The sequence below is a fragment of the Acartia tonsa genome, chromosome 9, assembly GCF_053477335.1.
Source record: "Acartia tonsa isolate MP-2025a chromosome 9, ASM5347733v1, whole genome shotgun sequence".
NCBI lineage: Eukaryota > Metazoa > Arthropoda > Copepoda > Calanoida > Acartiidae > Acartia > Acartia tonsa.
In genome coordinates, this window is record NC_137268.1 from 32,710,730 (window position 1) to 32,732,958 (window position 22,229).

At 33.4% G+C, this 22,229-nt stretch overlaps 1 protein-coding gene across 3 annotated transcripts in view; it reads left to right on the top strand.

Annotated features, from left to right (window-relative positions):
• Positions 1 to 22,229, top strand: part of LOC145328801 (uncharacterized) — a 119,812-nt gene that overhangs the window by 5,838 nt on the left and 91,745 nt on the right. For all 3 annotated transcript variants that reach the window (XM_080172671.1, XM_080172673.1, XM_080172672.1), the window contains exons 13-31: positions 1,118 to 1,178; positions 1,485 to 1,567; positions 3,195 to 3,271; positions 3,917 to 4,012; positions 4,984 to 5,480; positions 5,940 to 6,133; positions 6,250 to 6,348; positions 6,729 to 6,815; positions 7,303 to 7,367; positions 7,633 to 7,768; positions 8,126 to 8,204; positions 8,476 to 8,557; positions 9,409 to 9,584; positions 9,999 to 10,244; positions 10,604 to 10,688; positions 11,136 to 11,185; positions 14,237 to 14,409; positions 14,640 to 14,695; positions 15,129 to 15,190. In XM_080172671.1, coding sequence (XP_080028797.1) covers positions 1,118 to 1,178; positions 1,485 to 1,567; positions 3,195 to 3,271; positions 3,917 to 4,012; positions 4,984 to 5,480; positions 5,940 to 6,133; positions 6,250 to 6,348; positions 6,729 to 6,815; positions 7,303 to 7,367; positions 7,633 to 7,768; positions 8,126 to 8,204; positions 8,476 to 8,557; positions 9,409 to 9,584; positions 9,999 to 10,244; positions 10,604 to 10,688; positions 11,136 to 11,185; positions 14,237 to 14,409; positions 14,640 to 14,695; positions 15,129 to 15,190 — 2,404 coding nt within the window. The remainder of the gene's footprint in view (positions 1 to 1,117; positions 1,179 to 1,484; positions 1,568 to 3,194; positions 3,272 to 3,916; positions 4,013 to 4,983; positions 5,481 to 5,939; positions 6,134 to 6,249; positions 6,349 to 6,728; positions 6,816 to 7,302; positions 7,368 to 7,632; positions 7,769 to 8,125; positions 8,205 to 8,475; positions 8,558 to 9,408; positions 9,585 to 9,998; positions 10,245 to 10,603; positions 10,689 to 11,135; positions 11,186 to 14,236; positions 14,410 to 14,639; positions 14,696 to 15,128; positions 15,191 to 22,229) is intronic.

Consider the following 22,229-nt stretch of genomic DNA (forward strand, 5'->3'; position numbering starts at 1 on the left):
TTTAAGCATCTGCAGCCCTTATTTCTCAATGAATTATTAAAAAATGCATATGTCCTTGTTCTCTATAGTATTCCACGTAAGTAGATATAAAAATATTTTTTTTACCTCCATTAACACCGGAGATTTTTAGTGCTAAAGTTTTGAAAAAGTGACTGAGGAAAAAGTAACTTTTAACATGATACGACTTTTTTAGCAAAATTAAGCTAGAAATCCTTTTATTTTTGTTACTAGCAGAAACTTTATACAAAAATGAAATAAAAAATTTAGTTTTTGAGTAAAAAGCATTATTTTACACATATTTTTTGAGTCTTTTTAATTTAATGATATTTTGAAAAACTTACTTATTAGGCAAAATTGTTTAAGATTAAAAAACCAAATAAATCTCTATGAATATAGCAGGAAAATTGTTTTTGTTTCACAATCCTAACTTTAATAACAAACAAGTTATAAAGAAAATAAAAATAAAACATAATGATTTTTTAGTCAAAAAAGCTTAATTTACCCCTTATTAAATAATTGAGATGTCAGAAAAGTAGGCGGAGCAACTGTCATAATTAATCCTTTTCTATAAATAAGGGTTAATAAATAACCTAAAATTTGCAAATAATCAATTCATTCAGTAGTATTTTTTGCCATTAAAAATTTATATTTTTGGTGGAATAAAAAAGAAATATTTAGTTAACTTGTTTTTCTTTGTGTCTCATTATTCAATTGCCAGAAAAACATAACATAACCATCCAAAAAATAAGAGAAACAAAAAAAAATTCTTTTTCTCAGTCACTTTTTCAAAACTTTAGCTCTAAAAATCTCCGGTGTTAATGGAGGTAAAAAAAATATTTTTATATCTACTTACGTGGAATACTATAGAGAACAAGGACATATGCATTTTTTAATAATTCATTGAGAAATAAGGGCTGCAGATGCTTAAAAATACTTTTTCGAGGGTCATGCTGTATAATAGATCAATAAATTCTCTTAATGTTGAGTTGCAAATCAATTACCTACCTAGTTAATTATCTTTTTAACAGTAATACAAATAGATATATTTTTTATTTAACCATCAAAACACCAAGATTACATTTGCCCATTTATTTTCACATATACTTTTATACTACAGGAGAGATATTCCTTCGTCTGGACATGGAGTTGCTGTTTCTTTATATTCAGCTTCTAGTAGCAGGGATGGATGGATTCATATAGTCAAACAAGGTTGACAACATCTGCAAGTAGCAAAGCACTAAAAAACGTTAAAATATTAAGAACAGCCGTCCGGACGGACAAAATTATGACCGTGTCATCCTTTCAAGAGAAATCTCTACAGAACCCCAACATTGAAAGTAGAGGGTCGACTTTAAAGCAAAGGTACCTGGCACAGTAAGACTAATAGTGAGACAAACATATAGATATCCTGTTTCTTCTATATAAGGATCTTTTCATCGTATATTTTCCGAATTATTTCACTATGAATCCATCTCTTTATTATTAGTTCGTCTGGTTCCTCGTATTCCCAGAGACATCCAGATATTTCCATCTCAAGAGTCGTCACATCATCTTCTTCTCAGCACAGGTGATATTTAATTTCTCAGCTGCTATTCAAGATAGATTTTTAAAGATTACCATAGTCATTTAATTTCTACTTAATAATCCACGATGTTTTTATATATGGAATAGTTATTTATCCCATCGTATTATAGACAGCGTTCTGCGGATATTAAAATGAAAAATTATAAGACCAAAATCAGTTTTGTTAGACAACACGTGCAAATGGCCCAGGCTAACAAAACTGGTATTAATTTCATGATTTTCATTGTAATATTCGTGTAAAATTGACTGTATTACGATGCTATACAGGATTTTTCAGTATAACTGAGAACCGGTTATAATCCAGTCGATATTATTCGGTTTCGAAGCCGACACTGTTATTTCAAATAACCAAATTGAAATCTGCTCTAAAACTTATTTTGTTCATCTTTTTGGCTTTACTTCTTTCGGATGTTGTTATCCTCGTTTTTAAATCAAAACTATTATTAATTCCATCAAGTTGAAAAGTATTAATAAAACAGATCTATAGTATAGATGTATATAAAGATAACTACCTCCCTCCCTCTTTCAATGACCTTTTTTTTGTATGCTAGCAAATTGTTTATTTCTACTTGGCTGTGTTAAAGGGAGTGTGAACGTAAAAATTTCTCATCTGATTATCAAATCTTAACATTTACTAAGCACATTTCACTACACTGATCAACCAAAAATGTCCTATTCACAAAAATATCCAGAAATAATGCCTTGATTTTATGGTATTTTGAGAGAGAAAAAGGAAAAAACAGGGAAAATCTGAACGTTTTTGTTTCTTATAATGTTTGTAGGGATATTTAACTTGTCATATATAGTTGAAACAATTTACTTACTGTTAAGGATTTATTTTATGCTATAAAATTGCCAATTCGTTTTTTATAACGTAGTAATTAGGTAATAAAGACATATTTTAAATTCGTATTATTGACAAAAAAAAATACCTCACTGTCTACAAAGGGTTGAATCTCATAGGTTATATAGAATAATAATATCCTTTTTTATTGTGTTGAACAATAAATAACCCACTTTGGAGAATTAGTTTACACTTTTATCAGACTGTTTATAAAGAAATATTGCGTCTTTATTATTTACAAATTTGTAATTAAAGGTGGGCGAGAGATGGGCCATTTAAAGTTAATTGGATACTAATAAAAAACCTGTTTCTGGCTTTGTTATTGGATTTGGTTTTCAATAAAAAAATATTGCTTATTTTATCAATTTCTAAGTAACTATACATTGGATTAAAGCAAGGATTATGTTAAAAGTCAGCTTAACTGTTAGGAAAAATCTAGAACTATGTGAAAAAGTTAAATTTTAGCTATAATGGGAGAAAAAAGCAATTTAATGCACATTTTATATAATACGGAAAATTTCTTCCTTTCCCCGTACCTTATAAAAATCGTCGGAAAAAGCCGTTTTTTAAGCAAACAAAAGCGCGTTTTGCTCTATCTGTGGGATATTATGAATGAGATAATGTTAAGATTTGATATTAAGATGAGAAAAATTTACGTTCACAGTCCCTTTAACACACACCATACCATTGGTTGTTGATTTTTAAAGACCCAATTGAGATTTGGCACAAGGACAGAGCGGTGTTTTACTCTTATATTAATATCTAGGATAAACAGATCTACACTAGAAAATGGAGAGACCCTCCACCTCGGGGATGTTTCAATAACTCGGGCTACTACTACAGGTATGCAAAACTATACGTTCATTTGAATATTCGGCAAAAGAAGTCTTACAAATAATCAGGTTTGACCAATATCTAAATGTATAAGACAATGGCCGATAAATTGATGCACATCCCCAATGATATACACAAAATTACCCCTTCTGTAGATTACAAATAGTGGTTAGTGGTTTAAAGGTTTGGACAATCAACCCAATGAACCAACCAATCAAAATTCAAAAAGAGTCTTCAAAGTTGTTTAGCCGACGAATAAGAAAATGTTATTATTAAACTTTGAGGACAAATGTAAAAAAAATCCATTATTCCCCACTTCCCTGGCAATATTCTGATATTTTGCCCTAAACTTCTTTAATGTAAAAAAACTGTCAATGTAATTTTAATTCTATTTTTATTGGCAACAATTGCTACATGATGCAGAAAATCAATACAAATTTTTTTTGACTTGTCGAAAAGTTAACGTTATGAAAAGATATAACTGGAAAGATAGGCCTTTGTATAAATATTTAAAAAAAAAACATTTAAACCATCCCACCTTGTTTTTTGGTTTTTTAAAGCTTGGATTTTTTTGGTTTAAACCACGTGGTTTTTTTTTGCCATCTCTGATTTTAAGCGACCTAACCCTTTATCTATAGTTTTCTATGATTGCAGGCAATCAAAGGCCTACTCGAATGGATGGACTGATGAGCAATGAAAGCAGCCATTCCGCTGCTACCGTCAGGGCGGTTTCTATTGCTAGTGTCCCAGGTTTTATTATTTGTTTTTTTACAAACCAATAAATGTAAAATAAATTTGGGATCTACAAGACGAGCAAATTACTTATTCTGTAGATTAAGATTATTTGTTGAAAAGTTTGGAAACATTAAGTACAGCCCAATTAAGATTTTAAAAAAGTTCCCTGTCAGTGGCGTGCACAGCTATTCGCACGCCATCGTCACAGACCTTTTCATCGGACAAAGATGCAAAAAAATCTTACTTATTAAACTTAGTTTGAACAACATACAATACTCATTTCATAAGTAAAGTTGTAAAACATTTTCAATTTTTATTAACTTTGACTCGTTCAATTATCATTGTTTTATTATAATAATAATAAATAAATATATTTTTTCCTGTTTTCCACTGGCCGCGCCTTTTTGGCCTTGACAAGGGCCTTATAACATTAGTATAACAGATTTATTATTAGTATCACATAAATAAAATAAAAAATTATTAATATCATAGAACATTAAATGGAACATAAGGTGTTATTGCCGCATCTTTTATTAATACTTTTTTTAAAAAAATATTTTTTTAGTTGGGCGACAATTTTTATTTTTTGGTGACACCTGGCCAGTGTTGTGGATCCGGATCCGCAAGGATCCGCATTATTTTGAGTCCAAGGATTCGGATCCGGATCCTGGGGTATAAATTTATATAAAATAGTCACTTGCAAATTTTGAAAATCAGACATTCTCGTGATGAGAGCCAATCTTTAAGGTTTAGGTTCAGACTTGAAAATTAAAAGTATTTTTGACTTCGAGATTAAAGAATAAATATTTTTTGAAAAATTTGGTGATTTTTTTTTATTGTCAAGGGTCCGGATCCGGTCGGATCCGGAGCTGGATCCGGATCCGCACTGGCCAAATTTGGAGGATCCGGATCCGCATACAATGAATGCGGATCCGCAACACTGCACCTGGCATAGTTATTATGATTTTATATTGAATTTGTTTTAGGAACTTCACGGTCATCATCCGCACCAAGCTCTGCTGTTAGCGTGACCCTGAGTCCTGCGGTCAGATCCAACTATTCCAGTCCTGCCATGAGCCCAGTAAGAGCTGCAGACCTCAGCATTGCGAGGCCAAGTGTTTCTGTTGAACACAGCCGTGGCAGCTCAAGAAATGAGTGTGAAAGTGTATCAATTGAACCAAGTATTGTAGGACCAAGTGTTTCTTTACAGCCTAGTATATCAGCACCCAGTGTATCATTAGAACCAAACGTTGGTGTTGCTTTACCACTGCCTAGAGTTGATATAGAAAACAATATAAATCTGCCAAGTGTAGTTGCTGTAGAGGGTAGCTCAGTCAGACCTGATGTAAATGCTGCCATGGCCTCTGTTTCCCTACAATCTCAGAGAGCTGTAAACATTGAGCCATCAGTGTCACTTGATTTGGCTGTTCCTGGACCCAGCAGTGATGCTGCTGCAATACCTGGCGGTTCCAGAGGACAATACAGGAATGTTGGTTTTCCAACAAAGTTTAATATTTTCCAGTATGGATTCAAAACCGATTAATATCCGGTGGATAAGAACCGGTCCTCAGCTAAAAACCATCGTCATCTCGGAGCTATCAAAACTGGTTCTAATCTTACAATTGTATACATTTTATATCCGCGGAAAGCTGTTTATAACAATTATCCCTTCAATAGATTAAAATTATTGGTTTAGAAGTTTACCTATACAATCCTAGTTTGAAACTAAAAATCATAATTCAATTTAAAGTACACAAAGTTTATGGCTAATGAATATTAATAACCTAATGTGGTTATAAAACTTTTTTGACCTGTTGAATATATAGTGCAATGGTTCTTCCCTACCTAATGTTTTCTCTTTTTAATCTTTTCAATTTTTCTTTTTTTCTCCTGATTTGAATTTTCCTTTCATAAATTTTGGAAAATAATCACAACTTAATATAGAATTGATTCGAGTGCAAGCTTAGCTGGTCCAAGTGTAGGAGCTGCAAGTTCTAGCGCTGGACGGGGAGGAGGGTCATCTTCGCTGCCAGGAACAGTTAGTCCGAGTGTTGAGATGGACTTTATCGAGGCAAGAGCTGGCCCCAGCTCAAGACCAGTCTCGGATAATCCCATTCTTGTTGACCTACAAAACAGGTATATAATATCTATAGGTACCTAAATATTTTTAGTTATCCTTCAATTTCAAACAAATTTCTTAAGTTGTCAATGGATGGATGTAACAATTTTTAAATGTAACCTTTTATTCTTAGTGACCTAGAGGATGAAGCTCCAGGTTCTTCCCGCCAGCAGGGAGGTCAAGCTAAGCGGTCAATCAACTTCCCTGACTCACATTTCTTCAGAGCTAAAAGGTATTTTGATTGAAGAAAATTTAGAAAATAACAAATCATCTAATAAACAAGTTATCCTTATATAAAAGTAACATGATATCTGTCTGTGTGTATCGAAGGATCTAATTCTAGCTATCCACTGGTCCAATGTGATTCTCCTTTTCAGTGTAGCTTCTCAAAGGTTTTTGAACGGTATATAATTATTTTGGGGGAGGGTACGGTACCACCGCCATCCCAAGAGATGAAATCGCCCCTAAAAAAATACCCCCTCCACCAAAAAAAGTTTTCTTCTACCTACTTCAAAAAAATGAAATTTAAAGTTTGGGAGGGTCGAAGTCTTCCCCCCCCCCCCCCTAATTTCTAATTCAAGAATGAAGTACGATGTTGTTATTTGAATTAAGGTCTAGACTGCTTGATGATTGTGTCAGGCCAGATTCTCCAAGTGACCAGAATCCACTGAATGATAATGCTCATCGCACAATTTCAAGGTATGTAAAGATAAAATCATTTTAGAGTCAAACCGTGTAGGTATTCTTTAATGTTTAGAAGTCTTATAAAAAATTGATTTGGGGGGTACTAAAAAGAAAAAGGAAAATAAATGTTTTAGTTCAAACATATTTCTACCATTCAATGAGTAGAGTGGAGCTTTGATAGCCCGCGTAATATTCTACTTTTTTATGTTGAAGGATAAATATAGTTATCTGTCCAGTAAAGCATTACAAAATAAAGGACAGATAAACAGACACCAACACTTGTAGAGTAGATTTGATACTACTTTTGCACATTAGGTATCTGTATCTATCTCGCTCACTCCCTCATAAAATTAAGTCTGTCAATAACCTAAAAATCTGTATGACCGTTGGATAGATATGGAGAGAATTACAGTAAATCTGAAAGAAGATGAAAGTGCTGACATGTTAAAAATTTTACCACAGTGGAGCTGAACATTATCCTGATTAAATTAAATCTATTTAGAAGAAGTACTGTTGAAATAAATGTTGAGGAAGAAATAGTTCCAGATGATGATTGTGATAATGAACCAGGGATGTAGATTTGTATAAAAAAAATGGCGTTATCCTCTTTTTATTAATATTTTTTCAATTTTGAAAATTTTTATTACTAGCGCAGAAATACCCTTAGAGGCATTAAAGTTAGGGTGGGAGGAGGGGATTGTAATTGTAATGGAGAACCGTACCGGTTGAGCGGTTTGTGAGATCCTTTGCTAAAGAAACAGACTTCCTGTTACTTTAATATAAGGAATTAGCTTAGCTGTACGTATATACAAATGCAAACATCTTTGTCAATCAGTTGTAAGTGCTCCTCATGATCTTGATGTCGACATAGACGACGCGGTTGACCGACCATCTTCCCAGTCTGACTATTTCCATGTGGCGGATGGGGGCGCGGGTCCGATTCCTGGCTCTTCCAGAGGAAATCACAGGTAGCTCAGCTTATTCAAGTTTATACTTTCAAGATCAAAATATTTATATTCCTTAAACCTAATCCTAGAAAGTTTTTTTTCTCGCAAGTATTAATTGATAAAAGTGCCTAGTCTGCACAGAAAACCCATCCCCTTTGATTTTGAAATAGTTTAGTAAAAATAGTAATAAGGGGCGGGGGGTGGATTAATCCCTGCGTGGCCTTTACCTGCGGTGGCCAAACCCTGCTGGTTAGGATACCGTAGGTATTAAAATCATAGACCTTACACTGAAAATGGTAAAACTGTTCAACTGTTTTTGGTTTATGTACAAATTGTTTTGATCAAAAACTCTAAAACTAACGAATCTTTTCTTATTAGGGCAAGTGTTGAGGTTCTGTCAGTTAGTGAAGGATCTGAGATGCGAGGTGCTCGGGCTCCTGAGAGTCGTTATCATGCTAGGAACGTTACAATATTCATTGATTAAATGTCGGTTGACCATTAAGTAGGTTCGTTAATTTAGGCAGCTTAGAATTTTCCCATCGACTTTTGATTTTTTTTTTGATTATCAGAGCAATAAGGTACAATCTAGAAAGCCTTGCAACTTTATAATCAGTATAAGAAAATCTTGTGGTCGATTTCAAACATTTTTATTAGAAACTTTAGTAAAGCGAAAGAATATTTAATAGGTACCCAATGTCAAACTAAGCTAATGAATATTGTACTGGTTCAGAGTTGGGAGTACAGACTTCATAGCTCCAAGTCCTGCAGAGAGTTCAGACAGAGAATGGGATGCCTCGGATCTAGTTTCAGGTAATGCCAGTGAACCAGGAATGTGTTCATGGCGGATTAATTTGTCTACTCCTGTGTAGCTTTGGAGGGTGATATTGATTTATCTTCTATTCACTTTTCGAAAAAAATTAATTGACAATAAATTAAAAGATTTAGTTAGGTTAGGTACTTAGCTCATTTACTGTTCAAATGCTTTTAACACCAAGCAAGTGTATTAAAACCAAATGTTGTTGTTGTGTTGGCTGCTCGTTGTCCGTTTCCGGTCCGGGTTGTCATCAGTAGGATGGGGGGGGGGGGGCGGGGGCTTATGGTGGAGGCTCTGGAGGGGGGCGTTGGAGGGGAGGAAGGCTGGTGAAACTTGGATGAGAGGAGAGGAAGGCAGCTACATGGGTGGGATTTTGCCAAAGGTCCATAGGAGTAAGATTTGTGGGATTATTTGGGCATGAAAAGAGGTATTGGACTGTTTCTGGGGTAGGATTAGCGGGACAGGATGGGATTAAAACCAAATCAAAACAATATAAAATCATACATCAAACCCAAAAAGTAATAGGTAGTTTGTTTCTTAGACTTCCAAGGAGGGAGGGGACATTGATCTGTAAATTATTATATTACTCAATGTTTTAAATCATAATCTCTCATTTGTTTGCTTTGGATGTTGTCAATGTCCAATCATTTTACCAACTATTTTTAATTTCATCATTATTTTTGAATTTGATGTAAATTAATTTATCGTCAATTGTCTTATCATTAAAAAATCCATGTAGACACTGGGCATCCAAATATTTTGTATTATACTAAGATTATGTGTAAATACTTTTTCTCCACAGAGTTTTGGACTTTTAAACAAAATTAAAACCCTTTTTTTTGTATAGGATCTGACATGTCTTCGAGAGTGAATATAACCTCTCGGAGGACCTTGAGTGAGTCTTCTGAAGCAGAGGGAACGGTCACCTACAACAGGGAGCTGTTTCTGCCAGGTCTAGGCCAGGCGGGACACCTGCCACGGGGCGGGGAGCATAGCCAACATGTCTCACCCACTGGAAGTGAGGTAAACTATATAATCATCTCCATAAAACATCCAAACTTTTTATTTTATGGATTATCTATTTATGAAATTCTTATATCAAAGTAACAGGGTGTCCTCTGTTTGTCTGAAACAAAGGATTTTGTTAACCTCTGAGCAGAAATATATCTCCTTTACTTATAGTGAAGCTTCTTAAATGCCCAGTAAAGATTAATAACTATTTAAGAGAAGGCTAGGTACATAAATAAAAAATGTCCTTCGAAAAAATATCCAACCCCTAATATTTGTTTCTCTTTAAAACTAAAATTTACAGTGTAGGGTCAACCTACTCCTTCAGTCCTTAAGTGCCCATAGAGGATTCTAGGGGCGTAGCCGCTAGTATTAATTTCTTTTATATGCACCTTGTTTCAATTTAACATAAATATATTTTTTTCTTAGGTTAGTGAGGCAGGTCCTAGCAACCGCAGTCACTACCACCGCTCATCATCATCCGCCAGACAACCAACGCCGGCTTCGCCAACAGGCAGTGACGTCAGCGAGGCGGGTCCAAGCAACTACCGTGCCGGCAGGAATTCGGCGCGTCAGCCAACACCAGCCTCGCCGACTGGCAGTGATGTTAGTGAGGCGGGAACGAGTGGTTATCATCATGGAGGAGGTGCCCGCGGCGGCGGAGGATTGTTGCAGGTAAGGATTAAGAAATCTTCCTTAAAATGTTCCTGGGATCGATTATCTTCTAAAATCTATGAACTTTAAAGGCTGCTAGCTTCATTTCAATGGATTTTTATTATTCTTCTATAAAAGTAACAGAATTTCCCTTTGTCTGTCCGTCTGTCTGTAGCTTAAGATCTCGATAACCGCTAAACCAATATTGATCTAATTTTTATTGAAGCTTCTTATAGGTCCAGGTAAGGTTCATAATCATTTTAATTTTTAATGGAGGGTACCTCCATCCTTCTAAAAAAATCGACTATAAGAAACCAAACCCCTTTCCCACAATAAAAATAAATATAAAGCAAATCTTTACCTTTCATCTTTGTTATTAGGCAGTTGTTGGTTCAGCCGGCGGGCGCCAGCCTACGCCAGCATCCCCCACAGAAAGTGACGTCAGCGCGGCTGAGTCCACTAGTCAGGAATGTGTATTGTGCATTGTCAGAATATTTAATTGGCTGTTTCACTCGAGCACAGAAATCCCCCCCCTCTCGCCCTTATTTTGAACGAAATTGAAAATATATAGGGGGTGGGGATGGTTAGTGTTTCATGTATTTGTTTTATTTTAGGATAGGTTTTATTGGGTACAGGTTAGCCACGCCTGGTTATCCCCTCCTCCCTCCCACACACTCAGTGGTTAGGAATAGGATTATTTGAGGAAAAGGGACTTTTAAATTCTTTAAAGTTTAATACAACGAAGATAGAGGGGATAATGTAGTTTTAATGTTTTAATATTCTATGTTTACCCTTTTGTATATTATACCTGTATTATATCCTTTTTCAGATGTAGGTTAGTTTTGAAAAAAATCTAAATCTTTAAAATAATACTTTCACCTAATAATTCATGACAATACTAACATTAACTTTAGAATCGTGTAACTGATCATAGTAATCCAAATTCACCCTCTGGTAGCGAGGTAAGATTATTTCAGCAGTGATAGGCTAACAAAATATTATTATAATGTGTAGTTTAATTTTCTTTCAAATGCAGAACCCTTATTAACATGGTTAGTTTGTTTACTTCCTACATTGCATTGTAGTAAGACTAAGGGGACTGGACTGTAAATTATACTGGTACCCAAAGTTTTATAGCAACGTTATCTTATTCGTTGGCTCTAAAACATTAGTTATATAAATTGAACTTTGATTAGTTGTTTCCAAACTAGTTGTGTCCAAACTTTTTTACCAATATTTTTCATCTACAGAAAAGGTTTTGTTTTATAGATGTAGGGGATATACATCAATTCCTAGTTCATTTCTTTAAATCCTTATGAAAATTAAAATATATGTAATTGTGTACGTTGTTATTCACATGTGCAGTTCATGTTTGGTGTTTTTGTTCGAGTCAATTCGTTAATTCACCTTGTTTCTAATATCCCATTGTATAAATTAGTAAGATTTTTTTGTGTGTAGCTTAAGATATCGATAACTGCCAAACCAATTGGCTTTTCCACATAAAGGATGCTTCACACAGGAGACGGAATGGTTTGGGGTTATTTTATTTTTAGATTTAAGTTTTGGTAGGATTCTTGACATTTTCTGCGGATCTCTTCCCTTTCGTATACGAAACCCAATGATGCTATGGTCACAACCCCGGGTTGGCATATCGGGCGGGCGGTTTTGGGCCGCACTTTATCGGTCCTTTTGGGCAGATTTGGGCACCCCCCCGTTTTGGTGGGTGAAAAAATAGGGGGGGGGGGGGGGGGGAGCGGGCCTAATTTTTGGGTGATATTAACTATTATTAAAATTAGTAAGCTTTTTTTTGTATCTAGAGAAGGATTTCGCTAACCGCTGAACCGATATGGTTCTCCTTTCCAGTGGAGCTTTTATAGGTCCTGAGATGGTTTTAGGCTATTTTATTTCCAATAATAAGTCTCGGTATGGTTTTAGGCTATTTTATATGCTTTTTACGACATTTGCCCAAAAGGGTGCCCAAAACCCCTTTTGGGCTATCGGGCTGCCCGTTATCGAAAAAGTGCCCGATATGCCAACCCTGGCGCAACTACTAGTATCTAACAAAACACCACAAAGATATCCCTTTAATGGCAAGGAAACTTTTTAATTATTGAAAATCATGGAGTATTTTGGGCAATTTTGATTCCTTGTTTTTGTCTGTTCTTAATTTCTTCGTATTAATTTTTTCCAGTATGGCTTCGAAACCGTTTCTAATCCATACTGAAAAATCTTGTATCGTATAGTATTATATCCAGTTTTCTACGAATATCAAGATGTACAATCACAATATTAAAACTAGCTTTTTTAGCCCTTGCCTTAAGCATCTCGGCGCTAATAAAACTAGTTTTAATTTTATATTTGTACATTTTATATCCGCGGAAAGCTGTTTTTGATACGATGTGATGAATAACTATTTGAAGGAAAGAAATGTAAAATAATTTGATTTGCTTTTGATGCTTTAGACGTAGATTTTATTAAGTGAGTATCAGAGATAGATGGATGTGTCATTTAAAGATTGGTTGACCCTTGCAATTTTTTTTCTGCTACATACACCCGTTTGTTTTCGGTGAGGTTGGTGAGTTCTATTCTCGGCCCAAAATTTGGCCTTACCAGAGATGTTACTTATCTTCCTATTAATATATGAATATGTCTTGGCCTATAATAGGCCAAAACCTTAGCCCATGCACAGTTAGAACTTATAGGCAAAGGTCTTGCAATAAAAGAAATTTGTGTTAATAATAGTTGCGAATAATACCTGTTCTTATATACTATACATGTGTTTTAATCCTGAGAAAAATAGACAAAACTTTGCTTATCTTTCATTGTCTATCCTTTTATCCATGACAGTTGTAAATTGAATATATTTAATTTACAGCTCTGTTTGAGAGATTTTGTACACCATTCATAAAACTAGGTTTAATTTTATTTAAACAAGGATGACAACATTCATAAGTAGCGAAGCTAAAAAATTATGGATTGATGCCCGGAAAAAATTAACTATATAGCAGTTTCATAAGAAAAGCTTAGACTAAAAAATCACGGAACCTTGTAAGATTTATAACGTGAAAATCTAGGAATCGAACTAGCACCCCTACCAATAAGATAATATCGATAAAACTTGATAAAAGTATGCAGAATATTAAAGTATTCAATCCCTGAAAATTTCAGCCGTCTATCTTGAATAGGAATTGAGAAAATCATGAAAACTTTAAAATGTAGGAAACTATCTAGCACCCCAACCAATTGACGAATCTTATTGAAACTTGAAAATATGAAGAATGTTAACATAATTTGTCCCTGAAAATTTCAGCTTTCTATCTTTTATAGCCGAGAAAATCACGTTTCCCTCTATCTGTCTGTCGGACAGACGGACTGACGGACATTTCGAATTATAAATTATCTTTGCTACTAATAACACATCTTCCAAATAATTAGGGAGAAGTGGGATTTATTTAGAAGCATGGAACTTAAGGGATAAGGCAATAAACGATACATAAAATCACAATATTCCTAATGATGATAAACCAAATTATTTCTTCTTTAGAACCTGATTGAAAATTTGACCAATTGAACCAATCAATGAAAATTCAATTAAAGTACATACAGTTTTGAGCCAACGAATGTTGCTTAATATTCGTGTTTATTTATATTGATGATGAATTGATTTAAAACATCCCTCTAATGATAAACAAAATTTCCTCCCTTCTTTTGGGTTTAAGATTTAAAAAGTCAATATTTTGCACCTTCAGAAATTATAATTCTTTTTATCAACATTGGAGTTTATTGCATATCAACATATCGTCCATTGTCTCATCCCTTTAATTCCCTTGCTATATGAGCGTTCTTCTTTATTGTTTATTGTTATTTTACTCTTAAGAACTCAAGTAGGGTCATAGTAAGAGGTCTGAATATCTAGGCCAAAGTCTGAATATGACTATCCAGTCTTTTCTTGAATGTAGATAAAGTCTTGAATGTAGATAAAGTTCTTGAATGTAGATAATTGTTTTATTTAGATTGATGAGCCGGGACCGAGTCATGGCGGGTTTGGCGTTGTGGGGGGTGGAGGCGGTCAACCGCCCCACCAGTATGGTGGGGCTCCAGGCCCAAGCTGGCAGCACCACGGACACAGACAAGGTTTCCGGGAGGCGGCTCCTGCCCCCAGAAGATACTCTCCGGAGCCCTACAGGTGTTGTTCGGTTGATTTTATTCAAACTCGACGGTTTTTCTCACGCTCACCCCTTCACACTTCCCCTTATTTCGAAAATTAGTGGGAATGCAGAGTTTTTTTGATATTGATAGTTAACCCCCCCCCCCCTCCAAGTTTTTAAATTATTTAAAAACTGTGATGGAATGGGTTCTGTATTAAACTCATAGTAGGATAAAGAATAAAATAACTTAAACGGATTTTTTTAACAGGTATAACAGGTCAAGAGCAAGATATTCAGACCAGTGTGTCATTAGCTCTTCTACAGGTAAAATATTCCAAACAGTGTGAAATTAAAAGTTTGAAATCGATAGGACAATTCTAACATGTATAAATTAACGAAAAGAGTTAACCGTTACAGACGGATGGAGGGACCGACCCTTATTATAGAAAAGCCTGCTTTTAAAAATAAAAATAAACCTTCTAAATTGTTTTATTAGTACATGAAAAAACCATTCTTTATTAAGCTGTATTTTCAACATAATTGCTGTTTCTATTTATTATTGCGTTACTTGTAAAACTGATTTTCTTTGATATAAGAAACTTTTAAATCATAAGCCACTAAACAATTAAAACTCTCTAAGTTTCTCCATTTAAACAACATTTTTTAATAGCCCCTTTTATACCTTTTTTTGGTATATTTTGAGAAATAGGGATCATTTATTGTTTTAAATTTTTTGCAAGATATATTTTAATTTTAGGCCCAGCAGATTCGAACCCGCCAACCCCTGAATATGACCACAGTGGAGATATTGACAATGAGGTATTTTACTTTTGTTCTTAGGGCTTATAGAAAACTTATTTTTTAAAAGAAACAGTTCCTTCTACTTAAAGATTAGATTTACTGGCAAACTTGTTTTGTCATAAATAGCATGGCCTAGTTTTTATATATTTTACATATTTTGCTGCAGTCTGTTTAAGCTGCGAATTGTTCAAATATTATATGAGAATTCAGACCAGCCGCCGTTTTGATTTGAATAATGGATGGATGAAAATAGGGGCGGCTACAAAAACCTAGAAATATAAATAATATTTTTCTACTATTAACACAAGCCGCGCAGTTAGAATTTGAAATGTGTAGAAGGTATACATTTTTTCACATCCTTGAAATTGGTAATGGTACATTGATCATCTAAAGTTAGGCACTTTGGATAAACCGGTTTTTGAGGCATGATTTGCTCAAAACCATGAAATATTTTTTATGTAATAAAATGCCCCACGCCAATGAAGAAAATGAGATAGGTATTTATAATTAACTTCTGTCTATGGTAACTGGTAAGTGAGTTAAATAAAGCAAAACCTTTGTTCCTTTAAATAAAAACAAACTCTTTGAATAGAATTTATTTAGTACTTGGCCAATTAATTTTTAGAGTAGCTTTGCTATGCAAGACTAATATTTTCTAATACATTTGTTTATAATTTTGAGGCTACTCTGACTATAAGTGACTATTTCTTTAACGCAAATTTTTTTTCTCTACATTTTATTTAGTTATATTTTCATCTTAAATAAGTTTAACCTCTATACCCTCTTTTTATTATTATCCTAATCTATAAAAGAAGCAAGTAGTGTGAGTGTGTTTGTATTACTGTTCCTAAAGATCTCGTAAAATGCTGCACATATTTTTTACAATATCAGATTATTTGGTGGGGTGGCGGGCGGAGTCAGTTACATGACCTATGATAAGCAACCCCCCATCACCAGGAGGGAGGAGACATTGGGCTTTTTAATACAAATTCCCTAAATTCTCATAATAATGTTTTCTTGATCATTTGCTTAACAACCTTGCGGACTTTTACTGAATTTTGATAAGGATGGTTTATTACTTGAGTGTTCAAACCACTAATTGTAATCTACAGAAGGGGTAATTTTGTGTATCATCATTGGGGATGTACATTATACATCAACTCTATCGGCCATTGTCTCATCCCTTTAGATCCCTCTAAAAAATATTGGCCTGAGTCTTAAGAGAAGCTAAGGGCAAAGCCACTTAATAATAATATAGCCCTTTCTTTAGATTATCTTCTTCTTAACTGGATGTAATTGTCATGTTCTCATTTGTATAGAAAACTAATGAGCAGGGAGGAAGTGGATATTGAATGTTTATTACACTAGTACACAAATTTTTATAATAACGTTTTCTTATTGGTTGGCTTAACAACTTTAGGGACAAATATAAATTTTTGATTATTCATCCAGCTTGTCCAAATGTTTTAACCACTAATTGTAATCTATAGAGGGGGTAATTCTGTGTATAATCATTTATCAGCCATTGTTTTGTCCCTTTAAAGTCCTGACTAATGAGACAGCACTGAGTCAACAAAAAATATTTATAGATAACTATTTCAGGAAATAATTATGGGCGTACTTAGATTATATTTATTGGGTGTAATCACTATTTATCCTAATATATAAAGTATTATTATATGTATAAACACAGTTTAATTTTTTTTAACTTTCTTTATTGATGGAATACATATGTTTCTCTAGAAAAATAGATCATCAGTTCCAATGAAGATGTATAAAGTAAGAGTTAAAAACATATATGTCCTTGCATTTTGAATCCTTTTAAAAGACTAAATAAGAAAGAAGTGTTAGAAAATTATACCCCCTGCGGTTTTTTTTTACTGCTTATATCCTCTTGGGGTTGAGGGGGAATTAGTATCTTTATATAAAACGGGGGAGGTGTATAAAGTAGTAAGTTTATTTTGTCCGTAGCAAAGGAGCTCACTAACAGCTAAACCGTTATGGTCCTCATTTATAGTGCAGCTTCTTAGATGTCCCGAGATGGTTTAAGGCTTTTTCATTTTTCTGAAAAGTCTGAGTATGGTTTTAAGCTATTTTTCTGCCCTTTCATATCTCTTTGAATATAGAGCCCCTAGATGCTTGGGGCACAGCCGCTAGTGTATTATATAAAGACATTTAAAGATCTATGTTATTTTTTACTTATAACCTTTTTTTGAATGTGTGTATATTCTACGCATTGTTAGCCCAGAATACTTTTGATTCATTTCTTTCAAAATAGTTTTACCTGATATCTACACAAAGGGTTTATCTGAAACATAAAACACCCTTCAGACAACCAACTCTTAGACTGTACAATCATTGTATGGAATATATTTACGGATCTTAGACATAGTAGCCTCGGAAAAAGTAGCCCCGGACAAATTAGCCTTGGACAAAGTAGCCTCCGGACAAAGTAGCCTCCGGACAAAGTAGCCTCCAGGACAAAGTAGCCTCAGGACATTTACTTAAGAAAAGTAGCCTCCTAAGGAAAATTGTCTTCTAAGGAAAAAAAACCTCCACTGTTAATAAAGGTTATGGCCACAGCGCTTGGCCCCCTAGCCTATAACCTAACCTAACCTAAACATTGTAAAAACAATATCAAAAATTCTAAAGACAATATCAAAAATTGTAAAGACAATATCAAAAATTGTAAAGACAATATCAAAAATTGTTAAGACAATATTTTAAATTGTAAAAACAATATTAAAAATTGTAAAAATCTACCAACCAATTTTTGTAAAATCAAAGAAATTCTAAACCACCTATTTATTTTCCTTAGGAGGCTACTTTTCTTAAGTAAATGTCCCGAGGCTACTTTGTCCTAGAGGCTACTTTGACTAGAGGCTAGTTTATCTAGAGGCTACTTTGTCCGAGGCTACTTTGTCAAAGTTCCATATTTACCCCTTTTGACATAGTATTGTATTGGTTTCTATTAGTATTCAGGGAACTTACATGCACATTGTAACATTTGTTTTGAAGACTTGAAATTCACTTTTTTTCATTGAAAGGAAAAATATGTGCTACATGTTTTACTAGGAAAAATGATCATCTATTTGTCTGGATATAATCAGGGAGTAAGGGAGGGGACAATGGATCAAATATTCAATTTTTAGGAGTCTCAGACTTTGGGTACTGGCTTCAAGGGAATGTGCAAGAGTTTCTGACTGAGTTTGGGTACTAGCGCAAGAAATGTCGCAACTCGCTGTGTTAGTTTTGAATATAGCAGACAGAAAGTAGTTTAAATATAAATACACAGCCCCCCTAACATACTCTAATACACTCCCTTCTCCCCCACCTCCTTTTTTAAAGCAGACGAGAAAGGGAAATGGAGAAAGGAAGGTTGGGGCAAGAGAAATAAACAACAGGATAAAAAGGGGGAGGAAGGCGTACGGGTCATATTCTTGCCCAGCCAGCTATCAGTTACCCTACACGCCTGCCGGCCCCTTTTTCCCCTGTTTATATCCCTTGCCCCTACCTCTCTTTTCCCTTTTTCTGTCATCTGGAGAGTTCCAGGAAGATTTTTCTAGTAATTAATTACAGAATGGTTATGTCAGTCTGTAATACTGGTAATCTAATTTTCAAATGATTGCTTTTTTTCTTGGAACTTTTTTCTTAGTTTATGGTTTTCTAGATTTAATTAACAATCCCTTTACAATTTCCTCCAAATTTTCTGGATTTATCTGGATTTCATGGCTTTTCTTTGAAAACTCTTAAATTGAATTAATTGCCCATTGTCCTCTCCCTTACTCCCTAGGATATAATAGACAAATAGACTTTTTAAAATTTGCGTGTTTGTCTTGTAGAACGGGTTGTCCTCATACACCAGGGGAAAACTAGATGGGAAAAACGATTGATGTTTTATTTTCTTCTATCATATGATATACATCTTCTCTTAGAAAATTTTTATTTATTACTGTGCTAAAACCTGTGTTAGATATATGTGAGACTTACTTTAAAAGGCATTTATCAAACGGACCAAAAATATGTATTAAAAAGATCAAATGAATCTTTTTTTTATTTTAAGGATATTAAACCTATCTAAAATAGTTTAGTTGAAATTTGAAAAGATAGATTTCATTATCTAAGAACGATTCTTTTTGAAATCAAATTGATTTTCGAGATTCCAGATTCCATTGAATTTTCAATTTCGTATGTTATGTGGGATAATCCTTTCATTGAGTGAATTAAATTTTTTTGTTCAACACCTGCTCTATAACTTATATTGTCTGTCTGTTTGTCCGTCCTTTTGCGAAATAATGACATAAAACTGACTAGGTACATTTAGGACAATTAGGATAAATAAAAGTTTAAGAGAAGAACTTAATACATCAAGTTTGTTATAAAATTTCTTGTTTACCTTGACCAGGGGTAGCCAGTCTAACCAATAATTCTACAAAAATCACGAAACCTTATCTGGGTATCTGGTGATATAGTTTGTTTTTGTCATGTAAGTGAAGAGGTATGGGAAAGAAGGGGAGGAAAAGGAGAAATTTTCCTCTAGAGTTGTTTGTCAGAATATCATTCCCTTGTCCAATTCGAATCTACTCTAAAACTCTTTTCAGGGGCTAGAAATAGCACGCTTGGACGCTCAGATGTCAAAACTTTATTTTAGTGTTTGGCCAAAATGACTTAGCAATTGTATCTGTAAGTACGTCTAATAACACCCTTTGCTATTTTTAAAATCCTAGAAAATTTTTTTTGCAAGAAAATTGCATAAATTCGCAACCTTTTTTAGAACCACTACATAACTTGAGTTTTAAAACTTTTTATATAAAATCCTTTTTACAAAAAATATCAATAATTACCCTAAATTAAACCTGAAAGAAAAAAAATCTCATTACACGTGTTAATTTGCATGTTTTAGGTCTTTTTTTGAGGAAAGTATAACTTCCACATTTTTGACAATAATATATTTTTTTAACATTTCAAAGTAAAATATAATAAAACTTAAACGATTTTTCTTGAATTATCAGTTGAAAATTTCATCAAACATGCAATTTAAGTGATGAAAATTTAATAAAATCATTTTTTGAATGTTTAGAATTACCAATTTTCTACATTTAAAACAAAATGTTAACAAAATTTAAAAACATTCTAATATATAACTTTAAAAATCAATAACATTTTATAAAATGATGTTTTAAAAAATAAATCATTAAAAGGTATTAAAATGCATTTTAAGTTGCTTAAAATTAAAACGAGAATATCTTTTTACACTTTATTCTTTGTAATAGAGATTAATCGTCATTTGCTGAAAATGAAACATTTAATAAACTAATTGAATCTTTTTGTGACCATGTTTAAACTTTTTAATTTTTACACTAAGGTGTTTTTTAATGAAAATCTTTGTTGAATTCTCTTTTGCGACAAAAAAAGAAAGGGAATTTTTTACTATTTCTAGGTTATCTTATGTAATTTAAACTATATAATATGAAATAATTTTTAATTGTCTTTCTTTTGAGCCACAAAACACTGTAAAATGTAACATATATGCAAAAATAACAATTTTTTTAATGAATATTATAATATCCTTATATGACATTGCGTCAGAGCTTATTCTTTAGATCATATGTTCATGAAAAGTAGTCATAAACTTGGAGGGTTGCGCTATTTATTAGAATATTAAATAAACTTGAATGGTAAAAATATAAGCATAGTCTTTGTCAATTTAAATGCTTTAGGTATATTATTCGGAAAGTTAGTTAAAAAAGAGAGAATTTGCTGTGTATACTGTTGAAAGACTTTCAAAAATGTAAATTACAAAGCAATCCTAAAAGATCGGGTCGTAGGCGAGTCTTAGTCGGGGGTTTTCTGATAGCAAATATTGCGTTATTGGTATACAATGTAAAAAAAAAACATTTTAAAGAAATTCTTTAAATAAAACCCAACGTGTATTGGCAGTACAAACATCTTAATGCTAGCAGACATATGTTTATCAACATTTGCAGAAAGCTATTTCCACAAGAAAAATTATTCAGGTTTCTACTTCACAATTTTAAATATTTCTTTCTGATAAAATGTTTGACATATATCGTATAATCATTTACCAAAAAAAATATTTTGATAATTTAGATTTCAGAGAAGATTAATCCTTTCAAAAAACTAAGACGACATTTTGCATCTTCTGTCATGACATTTTAGAAAAAAATATAAAAAACCTAAATTTAGTATGAAAACTATTTATATCGATTTTTCTGAAGGTATTATCGTATTCTGTGGCTTTGTTATTATCATTTACTTATATCGAAAGTGCCAAACATTGTACCCTAACTTATTCATTTAATAAAAAACCAGCCGTGATAGGGAAAAGCTTGCTACTGTCAAAATACGATGAAACGCCCCTTAAGTGGCGTTGCTATGAAAGAGACTATACCCGAAACTTTCTGTGTAGATTCCTCCAAGTATATCAGGTCTTTAGACAGTTCCGTAAGGGATTCTTTTTCTTCTAAGTGTCCTTGTTCTATCTAGCAATGAATGTGTTTTATCAATCAATTTAAAGTTTGGATTAGTTTAATTTTATATAACTGTGTTATTATTTGTTCGCAAAGCATTTTAAGTACAAAAGTTTTTGTTTCTTTTAAATTATCATTTGGTGGCTTAAAGAATCATCTTAACCTATTCTATTATATAAAGTAGTACGTTTTTTTTGTCTAAAGATTAAGATCTCAACAACTACTGAACCGATTGGGTTCTCTATTTCAAGTAAACTTTTTCTAGCTCCTGTGATGCTTTTTAGGCTATTTTATTTTCAGAATTAAGTCTTGGGATGGTTTTAAGCTTTTTTTTCTAGCCTTTCTTGAAATAAAGATTGCCTAAATGCTTGGGGCGTTGCCGCCAGTTGTTTTATATATTGAGTGTCTGTGTTCCTAGCCTCTAAGTGCTTCGTATTTTGAGGAAACAGGATGGACAGAAATATAGTTTAAAATTATCCCAGGACCTATGTGACGCTTCCCTACAATGGAGCACTCAGAGTTCATTAGTTATCGATATCTTAAGCTACAGACAAAAAACTTACTAC